Source organism: Cherax quadricarinatus, chromosome 20 (genome assembly GCF_038502225.1).
Source record: "Cherax quadricarinatus isolate ZL_2023a chromosome 20, ASM3850222v1, whole genome shotgun sequence".
In the NCBI taxonomy this organism is placed as follows: Eukaryota; Metazoa; Arthropoda; class Malacostraca; order Decapoda; family Parastacidae; genus Cherax; species Cherax quadricarinatus.
The window spans coordinates 48,872,676-48,898,437 of NC_091311.1; the positions used below are offsets into that span (position 1 = coordinate 48,872,676).

A 25,762-nucleotide genomic window follows, 5' to 3' on the forward strand; every position below is an offset into this window, starting at 1 on the left:
ATAAAAGCATACTGGTCCACAGATCGGCTAATTTGTACCCCATCCTTCAGTGAAATAATACCAGTGAACAGGTTTATCTTACTCTTACGTATGTTGCACTTCTCTGACAAAACCAGGCCTGACAGAAGTGACAGGTTATACAAGATTAGAAATGTTTTCATGTATCTCAAACAAAAGTTCAGGATATACTTTTATCCATTCAAGAATCTTGTAATTGACGAGTCTTTGATTTTGTTCAAAGGTAGACTGTCATTCAAGCAGTATATACCGAGCAAGAGGAACCGCTTTGGTATAAAATTGTTTGTACTCTGTGATTGTGACAGTGGCCTGGTGTTGGATATTGTTGTATACACGGGTAGTAAAACATTGAAAGATACCAAGATGTTATTGGGTATATCAGGTGACGTAGTGAGAAACATGATGGCACCTTATCTTGGTAAGGGCCATACATTATATACCGATAACTGGTACACAAGCCCATTACTCAGTGATTTCATGCGAGTGAACAAGACAGATGTGTGTGGCACAGTGCGTTCTAATCGTAAACATATGCCCAGGCTCAACGCAGGTGTTCGTGGTGATGACGTGCAGGTGTTTACTGCCAATGACATCATGGCATTACGGTGGCATGACAAACGAGATGTCACAGTGTTGACAACCATTCACCGTAATGAAATGCAAGACAGTGGCAAAGTTGATCGAGTGACTAATGAACGTATTCGAAAACCAGTGACAGTGATTGATTATACACAAAACATGCGCTTGGTTGACAAGTGTGACATGCAGATTGGTTTTGTTGACTGTGTTCGTAAGAGTTACAAGTGGTACATGAAACTTTTCTTCCATCTCATGGACATTTCAATGCTGAATGCATATAATATGTACCAAATAAAGACTGGTAACAGACCACCGTATGGTGAATTTTGTTTGTCTGTTGTCAGACAACTCATAATGAAGTACCAGGTAACAACACCTGCAATACAACATGGTCCTCGAATTCATCACAATATACCCAAGCGTTTGAGAAGAGAAGGTGATCATTTCATAATACAGCTTCCTTCAACTCAAAAGAAATTTGCTCAGAAGAGATGCATTGTCTGTGCACAAACAAAACGACGGCAACAAAGACGCAAAGACACTCGGTTTATGTGTGAGGAATGTAAGGTGCCTCTGTGCATGGTGCCTTGTTTCAAGGAGTTCCACAAGCTCCAGCAGTTCTAAAACCATGTCCAGTGATTGTAAATATGTAAATATATGATAGAACATTAGTATTATACAATATTTGTGCATGTTTATTGTAATAAACAACAGTGGTAAACAATAATATGATAATAACTTTAGTGCGGTTATTGTGTTCAATACAGTGAGTTTATATATATAAATTATATACAGTATTGGTCTCTCAGGCCCCAAATGTTAGTAGGAATAGAAAAAAATTGGAAAAGAAAAGAAAAAACAACTAAAACAACAAAATAATATAATACGCGTATGTGGAATTCGTCGATGTTGCCGCCACCACATCATTTTCTACAAACTTCTTGGCACTGTATCTCGGTAAGTACTGATCAGATTCTAATTTTTTTTGTTTTATTACCTTCACAAAAATATGCTCTTTAATTCTGTAAGAAAAAATAATTTTTTTTTTTCAAAATTTCTTGGACACTGGTGCGTGACTTCAGATTTTGGCCTTGGACCCTGAAAGGGTTAAGGCAAGAGGGAGGTCGATTGCAAGACGTATTAGAATGGTCATCGGCACCACAGACTGGGCATTCAGCGATAGATCTGCAATATTTCGCTGGATGGCCAAATCACCAGCAATTTCTACACTTTCAAACTTGCAACCGATGTCCTGCTACATAAACTGAGGATGGGAGTTCACGGCTGTCAAAAGTTAAACGAGCCACATTGCTTGGGTATCGTCTCCGCCCGCGGGCAGGAAGAACGAAACCCCCCTGCTCCACGAGAAGGGCGAAACCCCCCTCCTCCACGAGAAGGGCGAAACCCCCCTCCTCCACGAGAAGGGCGAAACCCCCCTCCTCCACGAGAAGGGCGAAACCCCCCTCCTCCACGAGAAGGGCGAAACCCCCCTCCTCCACGAGAAGGGCGAAACCCCCCTCCTCCACGAGAAGGGCGAAACCCCCCTCCTCCACGAGAAGGGCGAAACCCCCCTCCTCCACGAGAAGGGCGAAACCCCCCTCCTCCACGAGAAGGGCGAAACCCCCCTCCTCCACGAGAAGGGCGAAACCCCCCTCCTCCCCGAGAAGGGCGAAACCCCCCTCCTCCCCGAGAAGGGCGAAACCCCCCTCCTCCCCGAGAAGGGCGAAACCCCCCTCCTCCCCGAGAAGGGCGAAACCCCCCTCCTCCACGAGAAGGGCGAAACCCCCCTCCTCCACGAGAAGGGCGAAACCCCCCTCCTCCACGAGAAGGGCGAAACCCCCCTCCTCCACGAGAAGGGCGAAACCCCCCTCCTCCACGAGAAGGGCGAAACCCCCCTCCTCCACGAGAAGGGCGAAACCCCCCTCCTCCACGAGAAGGGCGAAACCCCCCTCCTCCAGGAGAAGGGCGAAACCCCCCTCCTCCTGGAGAAGGGTGAAACCCCCCTCCTCCACGAGAAGGGCGAAACCCCCCTCCTCCACGAGAAGGGCGAAACCCACCTCCTCCAGGAGAAGGGCGAAACCCCCCTCCTCCAGGAGAAGGGCGAAACCCCCCTCCTCCACGAGAAGGGCGAAACCCCCCTCCTCCACGAGAAGGGCGAAACCCCCCTCCTCCAGGAGAAGGGCGAAACCCACCTCCTCCAGGAGAAGGGCGAAACCCACCTCCTCCAGGAGAAGGGCGAAACCCACCTCCTCCAGGAGAAGGGCGAAACCCCCCTCCTCCTGGAGAAGGGCGAAACCCCCCTCCTCCTGGAGAAGGGTGAAACCCCCCTCCTCCTGGAGAAGGGTGAAACCCCCCACTTGCAGGAGGGTGAAACCCCCTACTTGCAGGAGAGAGAAACCCCCCACTTGCAGAAGGGTGAAACCCCCCTCTTGCAGAAGGGTGAAACCCCCCTCTTGCAGAAGGGTGAAACCCCCCCTCTTGCAGGAGAAGGGTGAAACCCCCCCTCTTGCAGGAGAAGGGTGAAACCCCCCTCTTGCAGAAGGGTGAAACCCCCCTCTTGCAGGAGAAGGGTGAAACCCCCCTCTTGCAGGAGAAGGGTGAAACCCCCCTCTTGCAGGAGAAGGGTGAAACCCCCCTCTTGCAGGAGAAGGGTGAAACCCCCCTCTTGCAGGAGAAGGGTGAAACCCCCCTCTTGCAGGAGAAGGGTGAAACCCCCCTCTTGCAGGAGAAGGGTGAAACCCCCCTCTTGCAGGAGAAGGGTGAAACCCCCCTCTTGCAGGAGAAGGGTGAAACCAGAAGGGTGAAACCCCCCTCTTGCAGAAGGGTGAAACCCCCCTCTTGCAGGAGAAGGGTGAAACCCCCCTCTTGCAGGAGAAGGGTGAAACCCCCCTCTTGCAGGAGAAGGGTGAAACCCCCCTCTTGCAGGAGAAGGGTGAAACCCCCCTCTTGCAGGAGAAGGGTGAAACCCCCCTCTTGCAGGAGAAGGGTGAAACCCCCCTCTTGCAGGAGAAGGGTGAAACCCCCCTCTTGCAGGAGAAGGGTGAAACCCCCCTCTTGCAGGAGAAGGGTGAAACCCCCCTCTTGCAGGAGAAGGGTGAAACCCCCCTCTTGCAGGAGAAGGGTGAAACCCCCCTCTTGCAGGAGAAGGGTGAAACCCCCCTCTTGCAGGAGAAGGGTGAAACCCCCCTCTTGCAGGAGAAGGGTGAAACCCCCCTCTTGCAGGAGAAGGGTGAAACCCCCCTCTTGCAGGAGAAGGGTGAAACCCCCCTCTTGCAGGAGAAGGGTGAAACCCCCCTCTTGCAGGAGAAGGGTGAAACCCCCCTCTTGCAGGAGAAGGGTGAAACCCCCCTCTTGCAGGAGAAGGGTGAAACCCCCCTCTTGCAGGAGAAGGGTGAAACCCCCCTCTTGCAGGAGAAGGGTGAAACCCCCCCTCTTGCAGGAGAAGGGTGAAACCTCCCTCTTGCAGGAGAAGGGTGAAACCTCCCTCTTGCAGGAGAAGGGTGAAACCTCCCTCTTGCAGGAGAAGGGTGAAACCCCCCTCTTGCAGGAGAAGGGTGAAACCCCCCTCTTGCAGGAGAAGGGTGAAACCCCCCTCTTGCAGGAGAAGGGTGAAACCCCCCTCTTGCAGAAGGGTGAAACCCCCCTCTTGCAGGAGAAGGGTGAAACCCCCCTCTTGCAGGAGAAGGGTGAAACCCCCCTCTTGCAGGAGAAGGGTGAAACCTCCCTCTTGCAGGAGAAGGGTGAAACCCCCCTCTTGCAGGAGAAGGGTGAAACCCCCCTCCTCCAGAAGGGTGAAACCCCCCTCCTGTAGGAGAAGGGTGAAACCCCCCTCCTGCAGGAGAAGGGTGAAACCCCCCTCCTGCAGGAGAAGGGTGAAACCCCCCTCCTGCAGGGGAAGGGTGAAACCCCCCTCCTGCAGAAGGGTGAAACCCCCCTCTTGCAGAAGGGTGAAACCCCCCTCTTGCAGGAGAAGGGTGAAACCCCCCTCCTGCAGGAGAAGGGTGAAACCCCCCTCCTGCAGGAGAAGGGTGAAACCCCCCTCCTGCAGGAGAAGGGTGAAACCCCCCTCCTGCAGGAGAAGGGTGAAACCCCCCTCCTGCAGGAGAAGGGTGAAACCCCCCTCCTGCAGGAGAAGGGTGAAACCCCCCTCCTGCAGGAGAAGGGTGAAACCCCCCTCCTGCAGGAGAAGGGTGAAACCCCTCTCCTGCAGGAGAAGGGTGAAACCCCCTTCCTGCAGGAGAAGGGTGAAACCCCCCTCCTGCTGGAGAAGGGTGAAACCTCCCTCCTGCAGAAGGGTGAAACCCCCCTCTTGCAGGAGAAGGGTGAAACCCCCCTCCTCCAGGAGAAGGGTGAAACCCCCCTCCTCCAGGAGAAGGGTGAAACCCCCCTCCTCCAGGAGAAGGGTGAAACCCTCCTCTTGCAGAAGGGTGAAACCCCCCTCCTGCAGAAGGGTGAAACCCTCCCTCCTGCAGAAGGGTGAACCCCCTCCTGCAGAAGGGTGAACCCCCTCCTGCAGGAGAACAGTGAGCCCCCTCCTGCAGAAGGGTGATCCCCCTCCTGCAGGAGAAGGGTGATCCCCCTCCTGCAGGAGAAGGGTGAGCCCCCTCCTGCAGGAGAAGGATGAGCCCCCTCCTGCAGGAGAAGGATGAGCCCCCTCCTGCAGGAGAAGGATGAGCCCCCTCCTGCAGGAGAAGGATGAGCCCCCTCCTGCAGGAGAAGGATGAGCCCCCTCCTGCAGGAGAAGGATGAGCCCCCTCCTGCAGAAGGGTCAACCCCCCTCCTGCAGGAGAAGTGTGAACCCCATCCTACAGGAGAAGGGTGAACCCCCCCTACAGAAGGGTGAACTCCCCCTGCAGGAGAAGGTGAACTCCCCCTGCAGGAGAAGGGTGACCCAGCCCTGCAGGAGAAGGGGGACACCCCAGGAGAAGGGTGACACCCTAGAAGGGTGACCCCCAGGAGAAGGGTGACCCCCAGGAGAAGGGTGATCCCCCAGAAGGGTGACCCCCCCTGGAGAATGGTGACCCCCAGGAGAAGTGTGACCCACAAAAAAGAAAAAAAAAATTCTCATTCATTTGCAGTTTTGCTCAGATGGCACTTCACCTGCAATATCTTCTTGTGTCTTCAGAGTGCAAGCACACCCGCTACCCTGCCATAGGGAAGGCTGGAGGGGGAGGGGGGGTAAAGGAAGTTGTGTGTGCAGGGGATTAGATATCCAGCATATGAAAACATAACATCCATGAAAAATTAGAAAAACTGGAAATCTTAAATTTTTTAAAATGGCAATTTCTTCCATGTGGCAAACACTTATGTTGCATAAAATAATCACAAATGTCACCCTCAAAAGTTCATATCTCCTCACTCATTCTTGTCCTTTTTACAATTCTAGAATTAGAGATTTTCTATGGTTAGAATTTTTTTTTTTTCAAAATTGCAAGCACTGTGGAGCACATTCATTCTGGACCCTTTGGCAGTTTAAGGGTCAATCACATACCACAGGCCTCTCCTTCATAACATTTACCCTCAAAGTTGAATCGATCATTGCACAAACAAAGAAGTTTTACCCAATATCTCAAATAATAATATATAACCAAGAATGATTCATCATGGCTGAGGCCATCCCAACCCAATAATTGAAGAAGTCCTTTCTAAAAACCCATAAAACACTCATTAAAACATAGATCATTGTGAGCAATACTGGCATCAATAATGTATATCTGTGGGAGATAGCGAAAGGGTTATAAGAAATACAGTGGAACCTTGACTTACGAGTTTAATCCATTCCAGGAGCTAGCTCATAACTCAATTTACTCGTACATCAAATTAATTTTGCTCATTTAAATTAATTGAAAAGCCATTAATTTGTTCCTGCACACTGAAGAGACGAAAAAAAATACTCGAATATGATGCTATTATCAACTGTATGGCTTATTTATCTATCACAATTCATCTAAAATGACATAATAAACAATATAATTAACAAAGAAACATGATATGTACTCTAAAATGAATAAAATAGGCCATAATATGGTGGCAGAGGCAGCGGCAGAAGTGTCTGCCATTTTCTGTCCAACTTTGACTATACAGTATCTTCCTATGCTCTTATTGCAAGAGAAAATGTAGTAGTTTTGAGGCTAAATGCAGTAGATCACTAGTTTCCAAGGGAAAACTGAAAATGTCGTATATAAGCACAAAATAAATCATAATTTTTTTTTTTTATTATCACACTGGCCGATTCCCACCAAGGCAGGGTGGCCCGAAAAAGAAAAACTTTCACCATCATTCACTCCATCACTGTCTTGCCAGAAGGGTGCTTTACACTACAGTTTTTAAACTGCAACATTAACACCCCTCCTTCAGAGTGCAGGCACTGTACTTCCCATCTCCAGGACTCAAGTCCAGCCTGCCGGTTTCCCTGAACCCCTTCATAAATGTTACTCTGCTCACACTCCAACAGCACGTCAAGTATTAAAAACCATTTGTCTCCATTCACTCCTATCAAACACGCTCACGCATGCCTGCTGGAAAGTCCAAGCCCCTCGCACACAAAACCTCCTTTACCCCCTCTCTCCAACCTTTCCTAGGCCGACCCCTACCCCGCCTTCCTTCCACTACAGACTGATACACTCTTGAAGTCATTCTGTTTCGCTCCATTCTCTCTACATGTCCGAACCACCTCAACAACCCTTCCTCAGCCCTCTGGACAACAGTTTTGGTAATCCTGCACCTCCTCCTAACTTCCAAACTACGAATTCTCTGCATTATATTCACACCACACATTGCCCTCAGACATGACATCTCCACTGCCTCCAGCCTTCTCCTCGCTGCAACATTCATCACCCATGCTTCACACCCATATAAGAGCGTTGGTAAAACTATACTCTCATATATTCCCCTCTTTGCCTCCAAGTACAAAGTTCTTTGTCTCCACAGACTCCTAAGTGCACCACTCACTCTTTTCCCCTCATCAATTCTATGATTCACCTCATCTTTCATAGACCCATCCGCTGACACGTCCACTCCCAAATATCTGAATACATTCACCTCCTCCATACTCTCTCCCTCCAATCTGATATTCAATCTTTCATCACCTAATCTTTTTATCCTCATAACCTTACTCTTTCCTGTATTCACCTTCAATTTTCTTCTTTTGCACACCCTACCAAATTCATCCACCAATCTCTGCAACTTCTCTTCAGAATCTCCCAAGAGCACAGTGTCATCAGCAAAGAGCAGCTGTGACAACTCCCACTTTGTGTGTGATTCTTTATCTTTTAACTCCACGCCTCTTGCCAAGGCCCTCGCATTTACTTCTCTTACAACCCCATCTATAAATATATTAAACAACCACGGTGACATCACACATCCTTTTCTAAGGCCTACTTTTACTGGGAAAAAACTTCCCTCTTTCCTACATACTCTAACTTGAGCCTCACTATCCTCGTAAAAACTCTTCACTGCTTTCAGTAACCTACCTCCTACACCATACACTTGCAACATCTGCCACATTGCCCCCCTATCCACCCTGTCATACGCCTTTTCCAAATCCATAAATGCCACAAAGACCTCTTTAGCCTTATCTAAATACTGTTCACTTATATGTTTCACTGTAAACACCTGGTCCACACACCCCCTACCTTTCCTAAAGCCTCCTTGTTCATCTGCTATCCTATTCTCCGTCTTACTCTTAATTCTTTCAATAATAACTCTACCATACACTTTACCAGGTATACTCAGCAGACTTATCCCCCTATAATTTTTGCACTCTTTTATCCCCTTTGCCTTTATACAAAGGAACTATGCATGCTCTCTGCCAATCCCTAGGTACCTTACCCTCTTCCATACATTTATTAAATAATTGCACCAACCACTCCAAAACTATATCCCCACCTGCTTTTAACATTTCTATCTTTATCCCATCAATCCCGGCTGCCTTACCCCGTTTCGTTTTACCTACTGCCTCACGAACTTCCCCCAAACTCACAACTGGCTCTTCCTCACTCCTACAAGATGTTATTCCTCCTTGTCCTATACACGAAATCACAGCTTCCCTATCTTCATCAACATTTAACAATTCCTCAAAATATTCCCTCCATCTTCCCAATACCTCTAACTCTCCATTTAATAACTCTCCTCTCCTATTTTTAACTGACAAATCCATTTGTTCTCTAGGCTTTCTTAACTTGTTAATCTCACTCCAAAACTTTTTCTTATTTTCAACAAAATTTGTTGATAACATCTCACCCACTCTCATTTGCTCTCTTTTTACATTGCTTCACCACTCTCTTAACCTCTCTCTTTTTCTCTTCATATACTCTTCCCTCCTTGCATCACTTCTACTTTGTAAAAACTTCTCATATGCTAACTTTTTCTCCCTTACTACTCTCTTTACATCATCATTCCACCAATCGCTCCTCTTCCCTCCCGCACCCACTTTCCTGTAACCACAAACTTCTGCTGAACACTAACACTACATTTTTAAACCTACCCCATACCTCTTCGACCCCATTGCCTATGCTCTCATTAGCCCATCTATCCTCCAATAGCTGTTTATATCTTTCCCTAACTGCCTCCTCTTTTAGTTTATAAACCTTCACCTCTCTCTTCCCTGATACTTCTATTCTCCTTGTATCCCATCTACCTTTTACTCTCAGTGTAGCTACAACTAGAAAGTGATCTGATATATCTGTGGCCCCTCTATAAACATGTACATCCTGAAGTCTACTCAGCAGTCTTTTATCTACCAATACATAATCCAACAAACTACTGTCATTTCGCCCTACATCATATCTTGTATACTTATTTATCCTCTTTTTCTTAAAATATGTATTACCTATAACTAAACCCCTTTCTATACAAAGTTCAATCAAAGGGCTCCCATTATCATTTACACCTGGCACCCCAAACTTACCTACCACACCCTCTCTAAAAGTTTCTCCTACTTTAGCATTCAGGTCCCCTACCACAATTACTCTCTCACTTGGTTCAAAGGCTCCTATACATTCACTTAATATCTCCCAAAATCTCTCTCTCTCCTCTGCATTCCTCTCTTCTCCAGGTGCATACACGCTTTTTATGACCCACTTCTCGCATCCAACCTTTACTTTAATCCACATAATTCTTGAATTTACACATTCATATTCTCTTTTCTCCTTCCATAACTGATCATTCAACATTACTGCTACCCCTTCCTTTGCTCTAACTCTCTCAGATACTCCAGATTTAATCCCATTTATTTCCCCCCACTGAAACTAAATCATAATACACTACAGAATGTAAAGAAATAATAAACTGTTTATATAAAGTGTATATATACTTAACCCTTTCAGGGTCAACAGGCCCTCTCCCAAACTAGTTCTCAGGTCGAGAGAAAAAAAATTCTTACAAAATTATATTTTTTTTGTGAGTAATATACGTCAAAAAAAACTTTTTTTGTCATCAATACTTAGAGATACGGAGGCGTGAAGTTGACAAACTGAACCGCATGCGGCAACATTGCTGACTGCCATCACCCGGTAAGTTTTTTTATTTTTTTTTTTTTTTAATATTTTATGTTTCAAGTAACTTTTATGGCCTCTGAGACCAATATAAAGCCTATCTGTATACTACACAATAACAGCAAAATCTTTGCTGCCATTGTTTACAAAAGATCTTCACACAAACCAACAATAAAAAATGTTGTTTATTACTATTTTTCTATCATATATACATGTATACACATATAGAGTCACTGGACAGGTTCCCGTAACTACAAGAGGTTCTGAAAGCTTGTAGTTGTGTGTGAGTTGACTTGTAAATATGCTGAGTCACCAGTGTGTCTTGTGTCACAATAATGCATTATATCACCACTCACTAACCTCACTGCCTTCCACAACACATCCCTTCCTCCCCACAAACCTACCTACCTTCCTTCCTTCCTACCTACCTTCCATCCTTCCTACTTACCTACCTTCCCTCCTTCCTTTCTTTATTCAATTAATTTTATGGCCTGTGAGACCAACATAAGGTATATTGAATGTATATTCACTCGTATGCTACACAATAACCGCACAGTCATTATATTGTTTACAAAACATGTTTACACAAACCAATAATAAATATTTATTACTATTTTTCTATCACATATATACACTTATAGTCACTGGACACTTACCAGAACTGCTACAGCTTCTGTAAAGCTCATAGTTGTTGTGGAGGGGGGGGGGGTAGACTTATAAATAGGCCAAGTCACCAGCGTAATTAATGTCACAATGACAAATAACACCATCACTCACCACCCTCACTGCCTGTCAACTTCCTCCCCACCCTACCAACCCACATGGAAATAAGTCACTCTGAATTTTTGGGGTTATCCTAGGTTGACGGTCTTCTTCCTCCCTTCATTCCCTCCTTCCTCTCATTTCTTCCTTTCTTTCCTCTCCTCTCTCCCTTCCTTCAGGTTTCCTGGGCATTGCTTTCGGTCACAAACTCCTCAAAACCATGAAATTCATCTTCACTGACACTTCCATCTGTGTTTGAACTGTCACTTGGGAACAAGTCCCCCAATCAGCTGAGGAGTGAGGAGTTTCTTAGTGCCAGACATGGTGAACAAGGTGTAATAAAATGGCTTTCCCACAATGCACCACTGGGTCCCTGATATTTTTTGTACCACGCACACTGACCACGGAGACCCATTCTCTCACATCTAGGACCACCAGCCTTTTCCTGCTTGATTTGAGGACCCTAAAATTTATGTGTACTAGTACGTCAATAACCCTGGCGCATAAGACGTACTAGTATGTCAGAAACCCTGAAAGGGTTAAACACTTGGAGCATAGATGGTGGCGGAGGTCGAGTGTGGGGGAGGTCGAGAGTGGGAAATTCGAAGAGTAGCGTATGATGTTAGTGGCCCTGTAAACCTCCAACAACAACATTGTTTTGTTTCATTGCTGAACTTGACTCACACAATTTGCTTTATCACTTAACTGATACAATTTGTTTTGTTAAATCACTGAATATAACTGATACAATTTGTTTTGTTTAACTTTTCACTTCTTTCACTTGTTCTTACTTTTCACTGCCTCATGCCTTCTCTCAGATGATATCCTCAGTCACAGTATTTCCTGCGAGCTGGTTCTCTCTCAACCACGTCAGCAGCAGCTTCTCCATCTTTACATAGACAGAGGTCCGCAGCTTAGACATTATTGTAACGCCCTTGGCTGGTGCTATAGCCTTTATCATCAACTGCTGCTTTAGTATTGTACATATAGTAGATGTACTTCACTGGTATTGTCTGGCTAAATAAACAACTCGTGCACCTTGGTTATGTTTATCTATGATTTCATGCTTTAATTCCATGTAAATCATCGTCTTTTTCTTCTCAGCACTGTCCTTTGCACTTATTTTCTTAGGACCAATGGTTAGAAAAGCGAAATTTGGCCAAATGACTCAAAAATGTAAGCAAAGCAGGAGAGAACTGCTCTCACAGCTATGTAAACATGAGTACTGCTTAGTGGATGTTTTGAAATAAGCTGCGCTAACTAGCAGCAGCATTCATAATTATTACATACATAATACATATGTAACTATAATAATTATAATTATTGATAATAATTTAGGAAACTGAAGCTCTATCGTTATTATAATAATCACATTATTATTATTATTATTAATTTAGGGAACTAGAGCACATACCCAATTCCCTACATCAAGAGCCCCTCACCAGCATCAAGGAACCTTGATGCTGGTGAGGGGCCTTAGTTCCCTAAATTATCAATAATAATTATAATAACAATGATTACAATAACTATAGAGAGCTTCAGTTCCCTAAATTAATAATAATACACTATTATAAAAAGAGCTTCAGAACGAAGCCAACTCAGTGCACTGTTTACCTAGCTGTGGGAACAGTTCTCTCCTGCTTTGCTTACATTTTTGACAATCATTTGGCCAAATTTCAGCTTTCTAACCATAGGTCCTAAGAAAGTAAGAGTAAAGGACAGTGCTGGGAAGAAAAAGAGGATGATTTCCATGGAATTAAATCATGAAATCACAGATAAACAAGAGAGGTGTCCAGGTTTTGGGTTTGGGAGGAAGTGGGGGGAGGGGGGGGGGGATGGCTTGTAACTCAGAGCAAAAAATTGACAGATTGATGATTCGCATCTCAAAAAACTCGTGCGTTGGGACACTTGTAAGTCAAGGTTCCAGTGTATATGAAAAAGAACAAGTCTCAAAGGTTAGTTTTAGCATGCATGTTCTATACTTAACATCAACCACCCTATATAAAGCAAGTAATGATTCCAGCATTTGCACTCAAAAGTAACCAACTTACAATGAATACTTCAGAGAGTCGTCAAGCTCCATTATAGCTGCCTGGTTACCACAACGATAACAGTAGTTAGGGGCAGAAAAGATTGTAACAACATTTCTATCATGGCACCAGTTGTAGCCCTCCATAACCAGTTGGTGAGCACGTGAAACCAAAGTGAGTCCATTGGAGTGATTAAAGGTCTCAGATATATCCTGGCCAAAAGTGTAGCCGGCACCTCGTGGAGAGATGCCCCAACCACCACGATCATCTGGATCTGACCATAGAAGATCGCACATTGGGCCCTAAAGGAAAAATAAAATCACTAGCAGAGGAAATTCAACCCCCATTGCCTTAGTTTCATTTTAAAAATTAGCCAATGTTCACTAATATTATTTTTAAATATTACCCACAACTAATATTACATATACAAACATATATAATATATAATACACAGTAGGGCCCCACTTATACGGTAGGTTAGGTTCCAGGCTACCGCCGTAAAGCAGAAATCGCCATAGAGTGGAACACTTTTTTCCACTTATAAATGCATACATATACTAGATAACAAGTTTACACTAACATATACTAAGTTAGTAAGTACGTAGTAGGTTGGTAGACAGCAACCGCCCAGGGAGGTACTACTGTCCTGCCAAGTGAGTGTAAAACGCAAGCCTGTAATTGTTTTACATGATGGTAGGATTGTTGGTGTCCTTTTTTCTGTCTCATAAACATGCAAGATTTCAGGTACGTTTTGCTACTTCTACTTACACTTAGGTCACACTACACATACATGTACAAGCATATACACCTACCATCCGACTTATGACCTGCTCGACTTACGACCGTGTTTTTTATGCCAAATTTCTGGGAAATAAACAACTATTTGTGTTGTACACAGTGTTTATCCTAAACCTTACAGTATAAAATACAGTACTAACAGCATAAAAAGTAAAGTAAAACATGAAATACCAAAATAAAACAATAAAATAAAGTCATTACAAAAATGCTTTGTTGATATTTAGTAGTAAAGTTCGACTTACGACCGGTTTCTTGGAACCGAACTCGGTCGTAAGTCGGATGGTAGGTGTATATACATACATACCCCTCTGGGTTTTCTTCTATTTTCTTTCTAGTTCTTGTTTATTTCCTCTTATCTCCATGGGGAAGTGGAACAGAATTCTTCCTCCGTAACCCAAGCGTGTCGTAAGAGGCGACTAAAATGCCGGGAGCAAGGGGCTGGTAACCCCTTCTCCTGTATATATTACTAAATGTAATAGGAGAAACTTTCGTTTTTCTTTTTGGGCCACCCCGCCTCGGTGGGATACGGCCGGTGTGTTGAAAGAAGTACGTTTATTCAGATATACACAAATGCAGTTACACAAATTATCATACATAGCAGCATATCTGTAAAGTACCTAGGATAACCCAAAAAAAAGTCAGACAGTGTGACTTATTTCCACTGGGGTTAGCAGTAGAACTAGGCATTAAAAAACAAAAAAAAAGTAAAATACACATATAGTACACTCATTACTTACCTTAAAATATTTGTAGTCTTAATCTAAGGTGAGACAAGTAGTATTTATTGTAAGAAATCAAGTGTGGTATGTATGGTAGCCAGCCGGCCTACCATACCAGGCACCCCATCCACACATAATATTCTATGATATTTAAGCATCCCAGAGCAATACAATGCATATACAGTTCACTCATGACTAACCTTAAAATATTTGTAGTCTTAAGGTAGGGTCAAAGGTGAGTAAATGAGATAAAACAAATAGAGAGAAAATGAGTACACGAGACGGAACACTCGTGGAGTTATGTAAACAAAGTGTACACGTCTGGTTTGTGTACAAGTTATCTCTACATTGATCCAGTAGAATAAATAAAGAGCAACACTCCCATTCTCATGTAACACCATTTTTTAGAAGAAATGATGCTCTCAGTGAAGGCATACGAAAGGAATAATTTTCTACAGTTACCCCCAGTAACATTTTCTCTTATCTTGGACAAGAGAAAATGAAATCATCATCTTTATGTGTTATGTATCGTGTTTATTATATAATTTTGAAAAAATATCATAGCTGGATTAACGTTATTCTTGCCGTCACTTGTACAAGTTGTCTAGCTCTCACATCTCATATTTATGTTTATTTATTCTACTGTGGGGTGAAATCATCATCTTTATGTGTTATGTATCGAAAAAATATCATAGCATTATACGACATTTAATGAGACTCGGTGATTATTATTATTACTAATATGGCGTCACTCGTATAAGTCATATGGCTCCCACATTTCATATTTATGTTTATTTATTCTACTGTGGAGTGTATTTATCATCTTTATATGTTATGGATCATGATTATTATATAATTTTGAAACAATATCATACATGGATTAATGAAAATGTGTGGAGGGAGGGGGTAAAGGAGGTTTTGTGTGTGATGGGCTTGGACTTCCAGCAGGCACGCATGAGCATGTTTGATAGGAGTGAATGGAGACAAATGCACAACACACACACGATGATTATTATTATCATTACTAATATGGCATCTCGAGACATAAGACACTCTTACTGATTTTAACGTGTACCTGCATGCCAGCACAGTGTGTAAGTTTATTTAGGTACAGGTATACCTAAGTATAATTATCAGAGTATATATAAAATATATATAAAATAGTCGGACTCGAGTCCTGGAAATGGGAAGTACAATGCCTGCACTTTGAAGGAGGGGTTTTGGGATATTGGCAGTTTGGAGGGATATGTTGTGTATCTCTATACGTATATGCTTCTAAACTGTTGTATTCTGAGCACCTCTGCAAAAGCAGTGATAATGTGTGTGTGTGGTGAAAGTGTTGAATGATGATGAAAGTATTTTCTTTTTGGGGATTTTCTTTCTTTTTTTTTGGGTCACCCTGCCTCGGTGGGAGACGACCGACTTGTTGAAGAAAAAAAAAAAATATATATATATATATATAAAATATATAGGCATATGATAGAGTGGATAGGGGAGCAATGTGGCAGATGTTGCAAGTAGTATATGGAATAGGTGGCAAGTTACTAAATGCTGTAAAGAGTTTTTATGAGGATAGTGAGGCTCAGGTTAGGGTGTGTAGAAGAGAGGGAGACTACTTCCTGGTAAAAGTAGGCCTTAGACATGGATGTGTAATGTCACCATGGTTCTTTAATGTATTTATAGATGGGGTTGTAAAAGAAGTAAATGCTAGGGTGTTTGGGAGAGGGGTGGGATTATATTATGGGGAATCAAACACAAAATGAGAATTGACATAGTTACTTTTTGCTGATGATACTGTGCTTATGGGAGATTCTAAGCTTAGTGGATGAGTTTGGGAGTGTGTGTAAAGGTAGAAAGTTGAAAGTGAACATAGAAAAGAGTAAGGTGATGAGGGTACCAAATGATTTAGATAAAGAAAAATTGGATATCAAATTGGGGAGGAGGAGTATGGAAGAAGTGAATGTTTTCAGATACTTGGGAGTTGACGTGTTGGCAGATGGATTTATGAAGGATGAGGTTATTCATAGAATTGATGAGGGAAAAAAGGTGAGTGGTGCATTGAAGTATATGTGGAGACAAAAAATGTTATCTATGGAGGCAAAGAAGGTAATATATCAAAGTATAGTAGTACCAACACTCTTATATGGGTGTGAAGCTTGGGTTGTGAATGCAGCAGCGAGGAGACGGTTGGAGGCAGTGGAGATGTCTTGTCTAAGGGCAATGTGTGGTGTAAATATTATGCAGAAAATTCGGAGTGTGGAAATTAGGAGGAGGTGTGGAGTTAATAAAAGAATTAGTCAGAGGGCTGAAGAGTTGTTTAGGTGGTTTGGTCATTTAGAGAGAATGGATCAAAGTAAAATGACATGGAGAGCATTTAAATCTGTAGGGGAAGGAAGGCGGGGTAGGGGTCGTCCTCGAAAAGGTTGGAAGGGGTAAGGGAGGTTTCGTGGGCGAGGGGCTTGGACTTCCAACAGGCGTGCATGAACGTGTTTGATAGGAGTGAACGGAGACAAATGGTATTTGGGACCTGACAATCTGCTGGAGTGTGAGCAGGGTAATATTTAGTGAAGGGATTCAGTGAAACTGGTTATTTTTATATAGCCGGACTTGAGTCCTGGAAATGCGAAGTACCTGCACTCTAAAGGAGGGGTTTCGGGATATTAGCAGTTCGGAGGGATATGTTGTCTCTTTATACGTATATGCTTCAACACTGTTGTGTTCTGAGCACCTCTGCAAAAACAGGGATTGTGTGTGAGTGAGGTGAAAGTGTTGAATGATGAAAGTATTTTCTTTTTAAAGATTTGCTTTCTTTTTTTGTCACCCTGCCTTGGTGGGAGACGGCTGACTTGTTAAAAAATAAAAATATATAAAATATGAAATAACTTTTAAAAACACTTCAAATTTTGGAGTTTCCAGACACAATGGAGAGACATGGTGCTTACAGAGCTCATGAAGAATGTAAACGAACAGGGTGGGGTGCGGTGACCGTATTAGAAAGTCAGGTGGGGGGAGCCGTATAGAAAGCTTAGGTCATAATTTGAAATGACTGTATTAGCGGAATGCCGTAAAGTGGGGCCCTACTGTATATATGTATGTATGTGTACACACACACACACAAAATTATATTTAACAAGTTGGCCTTCTCCCACCGAGGCAGGGTGACCTAAAAAGAAAGAAAATCCCCAAAAAGAAAATACTTTCATTACCATTCAATACTGTCACCTCACTCGTACATAATCACTCTTTTTGCAGAGGTGCCCAGAACACAACAGTTTAGAAGCATATACGTATAAAGATACACAACATACCCCTCCAAACTGCCAATATTCCAAACCCCACCTTTAAAGTGCAGGCATGGTACTTCCCATTTCCAATACTCAAGTCCAGCTATATAAAAATAACAGGTTTCCCTGAATCCCCTCACTAAATATTACCCTGCTTATATTCCAACAGCTCGTCAGGTCCCAAAAACCATTCGTCTGCATTCACTTGTATTTAACACACTCGTGCACACTTGCTGGAAGTCGAAGACCCCCCCCCCCCCCACCTCCAACCTTTTCGAGGACGACCCCTACCCTGCCTTCCTTCCCTTACAGATTTATACGCTCTCCATGTCATTCTACTTTGATCCATTTTCTCTAAAGGACCAAACCACATCAACCCCTCTGCCTCATCACCTTACTCTTATCTATGTTCACTTTCAACTTTCTACCTTTACACACCCTTCCAAACTTGTCCACTAACCTTTGCAATTTTTCTTTTAGAATCACCCATAAGCACAGTATCATCACCAAAAAGTAACTGTGTCAACTCCCATTTTGTATTTGATTCCCCCAAATTTAATCACACCCCTCTCCTGAACACCCTAGCATTTACTTCTTTTACAACCCCATCTATAAATATATTAAACAACCATGGTGACATTACACATCCCTGTCTAAGACCTACTTTTACCAGGAAGTAATCTCCTCCTCTTCTACACACACTAACCTAAGCCTCACTATCCTCATAAAAACTCTTTACAGCATTTAGTAACTTACTACCTATCCCACATACCTGCAACATCTGCCACATTGCTCCCCTATCCACTATCGTATGCCTTTTCTAAATCCATAAATGCAATGAAAACTTCCCTACCTTTATCTACTGTATACATCCCCTACCCACTCTAAAGCCTCCTTGCTCATCTGAAATCCTACTCTCTGTCTCGCCTCTTTCAATAATAACCCTATCATACACTTTACCTGGTATACTCAGCAGACTTAGTCCCCCTATAATTTTTACAATCTCTTCTGTTCCCCTTCCCTTTATATAAAGGAACTATACATGCTCTTTGCCAATCCCTACCTCCCTTCCCCTCTCCCATACATTTATTAAACAAAAATACCAATGCCTCTCCTCACTTTGTGACAGACTCGTTTACCAACAACTCGGACTTACGATGGGCTCTCTGACCAGTATGCATACCTAAACAATGTACAACAGACCCTCATTTTTTGTAAGCATCGGAGTCGTAATTTTTGCAAATCATAACTTTTTTCGTCAAAATATTGACTCGCAAATACATAGTCATTCGTCCCAGACACGTACGCATGACCCCAAGTGGCCCCACACACCAGTCACAGCCAGTGAGCCATTATTTATCAGCGAGTGAGGACAATTGCATGCGTTCATACATTACACCTTGTAATATTCCATTCGTTTTAGTGCTTGCAACTGCTAAATAAGCCACCATGGCCCCCCCAAAGAAAGTTCCTAGTGCCAGGCCTTTGGTAAAGGTGAGAAACATGACAGAATTCAAGAAAGACAACACTGAAAAGTATGAAAGTGGAGTGCGTGGCAGAACTTGCCAGGATGTATCAGAAACCCATACAACTATCGCCTCCATTGTGGCCAAGAAAAAGGAAATCAAGGAAGCTTCTGTTAAGAAAGGTGTAAATATGCTCACAAAAATGAGATCGCAAATACTCTAAAATGTTGAGAAGCTATTGTTGGTGCAGATCAACGAGAAACAATTAGCAGGAGATAGTGTTATGCAGTCAATAATTTGTGAAAAGGCAAGGCAGTTGCATGCCAATCTCGTAAAGAAAATGCCTGCAACGAGTGCTAATGTTAGTGAATTTAAGGTCAGCAAAGGCTGGTTTGAGAGATTTAAAAAGTGTTGTGGCATACACAGTGTGGTAAGGCATGGTGAGGCTGCCAGTTCTGACGAATGTGCGGCTGAAAAATGTGTGCGTAAATTCAAGGGGTACATAGAGGCTGAAGAATTCAAACCCCATCAAGTGTTCAATTGTGACGAATCAGGCCTCTTTTGAAAGAAAATGCCAAGGAGGACCTACATCACACAGGAGGGAAAGGCACTACCAGGACACAAGCCTATGACAGACAGGCTTACTCTTTTGTTCTGTAGTAATGCTAGCGGGGATTTCAAAGTGAAGCCTTTACTGGAGTATTGCTCTGAAAATCCCAGTGTGTTCAACAAAAACAGTGTCACCAAGAGTAATTTGTGTGATGTGGAAGGGTAACAGTAAGGCATGGGTCACAAGGGAAATTTTCCTTGATTGGTTCAATGAAGTGTTTGTCCTCAGTGTGAAGAAATACCTCCTGAAAAATAAATTGGAACTCAAGTGCCTCCTGTTAATGGACAATGCACCTGCTCATCCTCCAGACTTGGATGACCAAATGGTGGAGGGTTTCGTTTCATCACAGTGAAGTTCTTACCCCCTAATACCACTCCGCTCATCCATCCCATGGACCAGCAGACCATTTCAAACTTCAAAAAACTCTACACCAAAGCAATGTTTCATAGGTGCTTTGATGCAACCTCAGACACTCAATTAACCTTAAGAGAGTTTTGGAAAGATCACTTCAGGATCCTCCATTGCATAAACCTTATAGGTAAGGCTTGGGAGGGAGTGACTTCCAGGACTTTGTGTCCAAGAGGGAGATTTTGAAGGGTTTGAGGTTGACCCTGAGGACCCTATGCCAGTTGTGGAATCTATTGTGGCACTGGGGAATTCCACGGGGTTGGATGTGTTTGGAAAGAATGTGGAAGAGTTGGTAGACGACCACATTGAAGAGCTAACCACTGAAGAGCTGCAAGAGCTTCATCTGGAGCAGCAACAGACTGCAGCTCAGCATGTTGCTTCAGAGGAAGGAGAGAGATGGAAGGAGGTGCCTTCAGAGATTAAGGAGATTTGTGGAGTGTGGAGTAGGATGGAAAGATTTGTGAAGGAACATCACCCTGACAAAGCTCTTGCAAGCCGTGTCAGCAACATGTACAATGACAATGTCTTGTCTCATTTTAGAAATTTTTTTAAAGATATGCCAGAAACACAGCTCTCTGGACACACATTTAGTGCCACAGATGTGCAGTGACTCAAGCTGGTCCTAATGGTATTAAAAAACAAAGAAAGAAAGTAACCTCGGAAAAGCACTTGGTACCAGAAGTCTTTATGAAAGGGGATTCCCCTTCCAAACAGTAATTAATCCATCCTCTCCCCTCCTCCCATCTTCCATACACTAATAAGAATCTTCAATAAAGGTAAGTGTCATGTTGTTATTGTTTCATTCATGTCTCATTGTTTTCTGTGTATGTACAGTGGTACCTCGCTTTTCGAATAGCTCCCAACTTCAACAATTACGTAGGTGTATTTTTCTAAGTGCTTTTGTAAGCGTATTTTTGGGAGTCTGAAACGAACTAATCTAACTTACATTATTCCTTATGGGAACAAATCCATTCGGTATCGGCACTAGAACAGTTTTCTGAAACAAAATAAGTTCGTAACTCAGGGTACCACTGTACATCTATTTCATGTAAAAAATTTTGTTTTAATACTTTTGGGTGTCTGGAACGGATTAACTGGATTTACATTATTTCTTATGGGGAAAATGGTTTCGCGTATCGTCAATTTCACCATTAGTCAAACACTGTAATGGATTATGAAAAATGAGGGTCCACTGGGTCGTATATAGGTCGGAGGGCGGAGAGAAAAAAAACTCGAAAAATTATGAAAATTGAGTTATTGTTACCAAAAAATAGCTGAACTTTCTGGCTACACTCTGTTATAATTATTATCCTTGTACGATGTTTCTAAAAGGAATTACAGCCATTTATAACAGGCATGGTGACAGTGCTGACGCATCATATTGCGTAACAAGCGCTGACGCGGCATTGTTTATGTTTTTTCCCCCGTGTTATTTTTATCCTTTTCTTATATCTTTATGTCTAATATAATACAAATTCACCATCTGAGATCATGCCAGAGTGGGCGGAGATAATATGATCAAGGAACCAATCAGGTACCCTGGGTATATTGCATACAATGGCCGACACCTCCAGCCAACAAAATATTCCATACCCACGCTAATATCAATTATAAGGCTTATTTATCTATCACAATTGATCTATTATGACATAATGCAATATAATAATAGCATATAAACATAAAAAGTACACCTTAAAAAATAATATATAGCATAATATAATGCCCCGAGGAAAAAATTTCTATCGATATTTCCCCTGAAGGTGAAGAAAGGGTCCGACCTCTCTCATCAGTGATGAGAGAAAACGGATTTACAATGGTTAACTGTAATAAACACTCGTAGGTCACGGAAAAAGTGTATTATTATTATTATAATCAAAAAGAAGCGCTAAGCCACAAGGGCTATACAGCGCTGCAGGGTAGGGAAGGAAGCAAGGGAATTGGATGGCAGAAGGGAGGGGGGATGATCAGCAGGTTACAGAAAACAGCGGGGCAGGGGATAGTACGGGGGTAGAGGGTAGCAAGAGATACAAGTAGAAAGGGCTGAAAGTATCAGAATTTGTGAAGTAAGTCAGTCGTTGTCAAAAAGTCAATGAGAGAGTCCGGATGAAAGGTGGGTCCATCAGCGAGAAGGGAAGGTAAAGAGAGAGCAGCGGGGCGAAGACGACGACAGAGGTAAATTCTGCGTGCTCGTTGATAAAGTGGGCAGTCCAACAGAATGTGGCTGACTGATAATGGAGCTTGGCAATTCTCACAGAGAGGAGCAAGACGCCTCTCCATGAGATATCCATGAGTAAGACGAGTATGGCCAATGCGAAGACGGGAGAGAGTAGTCTCCCAACCTCGACACTGGTGATAAGAAGACGGCCAGTAACCTATACTCGGTTTAATAGACTGAAGTTTGTTGCCGAGCATAGTAGACCAACGTTGTTGCCAACGGGTGTGAAGGTGGGAAGATATTACAGCAAAATAGTCCGTACATGGAATACCTCTATAAGAAACTGGTAGGTCATGTACTGCTGACCGCGCAGCAGTGTCTGCCTGTTCATTGCCCTGTACGTCAACATGACCAGGGACCCAACAAAAAACAATATCTTTATGCTTAGTAAAGATGCGGCGTAGCCAAAGTTGGATACGGAGGACTAAGGGGTGAGGTGTATCAAATTTTTGTATAGCCTGTAAAGCACTAAGGGAGTCTGAGACAACCACAAATGATGACACAGGCATAGATGCAATACGGATAAGTGCTGTAAGGATGGCATATAATTCAGCAGTAAAAATACTAGCTGAAGATAGTAAATGCCCTTGTACGACGCTGTCCGGAAACACTGCTGCGAATCCTACGCCGTCAGAAGACTTAGAGCCATCTGTGTACACAGCAATGGCATGAGAATGAGAGTGAAAGTGGTCAAGAAAAAGAGAGCGGGAAGCGACCGTAGACAGTTGGGCTTTCGAGCAAGGGAGGGAGAAAGAACAGACTCGAACAGCTGGAACTTCCCAGGGGGGTAGGGAAAAGTGAGATGCTACATGTACATAGAAAGGTGGTAGTTGAAGAGAAGACAAGAGCGAATGAAGGCGAAGAGAGAAGGGACGGAGTAAGCAGGGGCGGCGAACAAATAAAGAATGTCTACTAATATCAGTGACCATTCTATAAATGGAAGGATTGCGGAGATCATGAGAGCGTACATAGTAGCGCAGGCAATGGGCATCACGGCGATCGGATAAGGATGGAACGTTCGCTTCTGCATAGAGGCTTTCGACAGGGGAAGAGCGAAAAGCACCAAGGCATAAACGTAATCCTTGGTGATGAATGGGGTTAAGGCTAGAGAGAGTAGCAGGAGATGCCGCTGAATAGATCTGGTCACCATAATCAAGTTTCGATAAAATAAGGGTGGAATGTAGGTGAAGGAGGGTTCGACGATCAGCTCCCCACGAAAGATGAGCAAGGGTTTTAAGAAGGTTCAGCCGGCTGTGACAAGTTGCCTTCAGAGAGGTAATGTGAGGTTTCCAGGATAACCTACGATCAAAGAGGAGGCCCAGAAACTTGACTGTATCACGTTCAGGGATACGTGAGCCATAGAGGTACAAAGGATGATCAGAGATGACAGAGCGTCTAGTGAAAGTGATTTGGTGGGTTTTAGTGCTGGAAAATTTAAACCCATGTGTGGTGGCCCAATTGGAAACACGGTCGACTGCATGCTGGAGAGAAACTGTAAGGAGGTGACAGTCAGCGCCTGCACAGGCAATAGCGAAGTCATCAACATAGAGTGATGACCAAATATTTGATGGAAGACTAGAGGCCAAATCATTAATAGCAAGGAGAAAAAGTGTTGTGCTCAGAACACATCCCTGGGGGACACCTTCAGCTTGGACAAAGTCCGGGGAGAGCACATTATTAACCCGAACACGGAAATGCCTGTCAGTTAAAAAGTTCTTAAGGAAGGATGGTAGATTGCCTCGAAGGCCTAAGGAGTGGACTTGGGCTAAAATATTATACCTCCAAGTTGTGTCATATGCCTTCTCAAGGTCAAAAAATATGGCAATAACTGAGTGGTTATTCGCAAAGGCATTACGAACATACGTATCCAAGCGCAGTAAGGGGTCTATGGTAGAACGTCCCTTACGAAAGCCATATTGACGAGTGGAGAGACTGTTGTGTGTCTCTAAATACCACACTAAACGTCTATTTACTAGACGTTCCATTACTTTGCAAACTGCACTGGTAAGAGCAATGGGACGATAGTGGGAGGTTTCATGTCCCGTAGTGCCTGGTTTGCGGAAAGGGAGAACAATGGCGGATTTCCACAGCTGTGGAAGAACTCCTTGTGACCAAATAAGATTGTAAAGGCGTAATAGGACTGCAAGGGCTGACTGATGTAAATGTTGTAGCATACGAATATGAATGTCGTCGGGCCCAGCTGCCGATGATCGACAAGCTGAGAGTGTTGCCTCCAGTTCTTGAAGTGTAAAAGGCACATTATACTGTTCTTCTCTGAGAGAAGAAAAGTCCAAGGGTGCTAACTCTCTGGCAGACTTTGAGGAAAGAAATGAGGGGCATAGATGGAGTCCCTGAGAAATACGGACCAGATGATTGCCAATTTCATTGGCAACATCTAGTGGGTTTGCTATATCAACACCGGCAACTCGCAGAACAGGAGCCGGGTCAGGAGAATATTTACCACTCAGTTTTCGTACTTTTTTCCAGACTGCACTCATAGAGGAAGCAGAGGTGATGGTGGAGACATAATCTCGCCAGCAAGTGCGTTTAGCGTCACGGATGACACGGCGAGCGATCGCACGCTTCTGTTTAAAATCAAGGAGTCGCTCTGTGGTTCTATTGTACCGGTACCTGCCCCATGCAGCGCGTTTCAAACGTACTGCACGAGCACAAGCAGGAGACCACCAAGGCACGCATTTCTGAGAATGCCTGCCCGAAGTTTGGGGTATAGAATGAGAAGCTGCGGTGAAAACGGAGGACGAGAAGAGGTGTAAAAGCTCATCGATGGAGGACGAAGAAGGAACCTCTTTAAAAACAGTCAGGTGTGAGTAAAGGTTCCAATTTGCCCGATTAAATTGCCAGCGTGGGGTGCGAAGAGGTGGCGAATATGAAGGGGAAGAAAGAATGATTGGGAAATGATCACTGTCATGTAAGTCCGGGAGAACAGACCAAGTAAAGTCTAATGCGGCGGAGGAAGAGCAAACTGAGAGATCGATGCAAGAGAGAGTATGAGTCCGAGGATCAAAATGGGTGTGAGTACCTGTATTTAAAACATGGAGGGGGTGGGTGGCAAGAAAAGCCTCTAACTGAATTCCACGGGAATCACAGTGAGACCCTCCCCAGAGGAAATGGTGGGCATTAAAATCACCAAGTAACAGAATCGGTGGCGGTAATGACGAAACAAGGAAGGCAAAATCCGGAATAGATAATGCCCGAGAAGGAGAGAGATATAAAGAACAGAGCGTATACCACCTATGTAAGTGGATACGGGCTGCTGTGTAATGCAGCGAAGTATGAATAAATAGCTGATGGTACGGAATATCAGTGCGGAGAAGAAGGGCACTTTCATTAAAGGTCCCATCAGGAAAAGGATCTGAAG

General features: G+C 43.7%; 1 protein-coding gene across 1 annotated transcript in view; it reads right to left on the minus strand.

The window, feature by feature from the left end:
* The window catches only part of mts (protein phosphatase 2 catalytic subunit mts), a 65,570-nt gene that overhangs the window by 9,859 nt on the left and 29,949 nt on the right, over nt 1–25,762 (minus strand). The window contains exon 4 of the mRNA XM_070087080.1: nt 12,905–13,185. Within this exon, the coding sequence (XP_069943181.1) occupies nt 12,905–13,185 (281 nt within the window). The remainder of the gene's footprint in view (nt 1–12,904; nt 13,186–25,762) is intronic.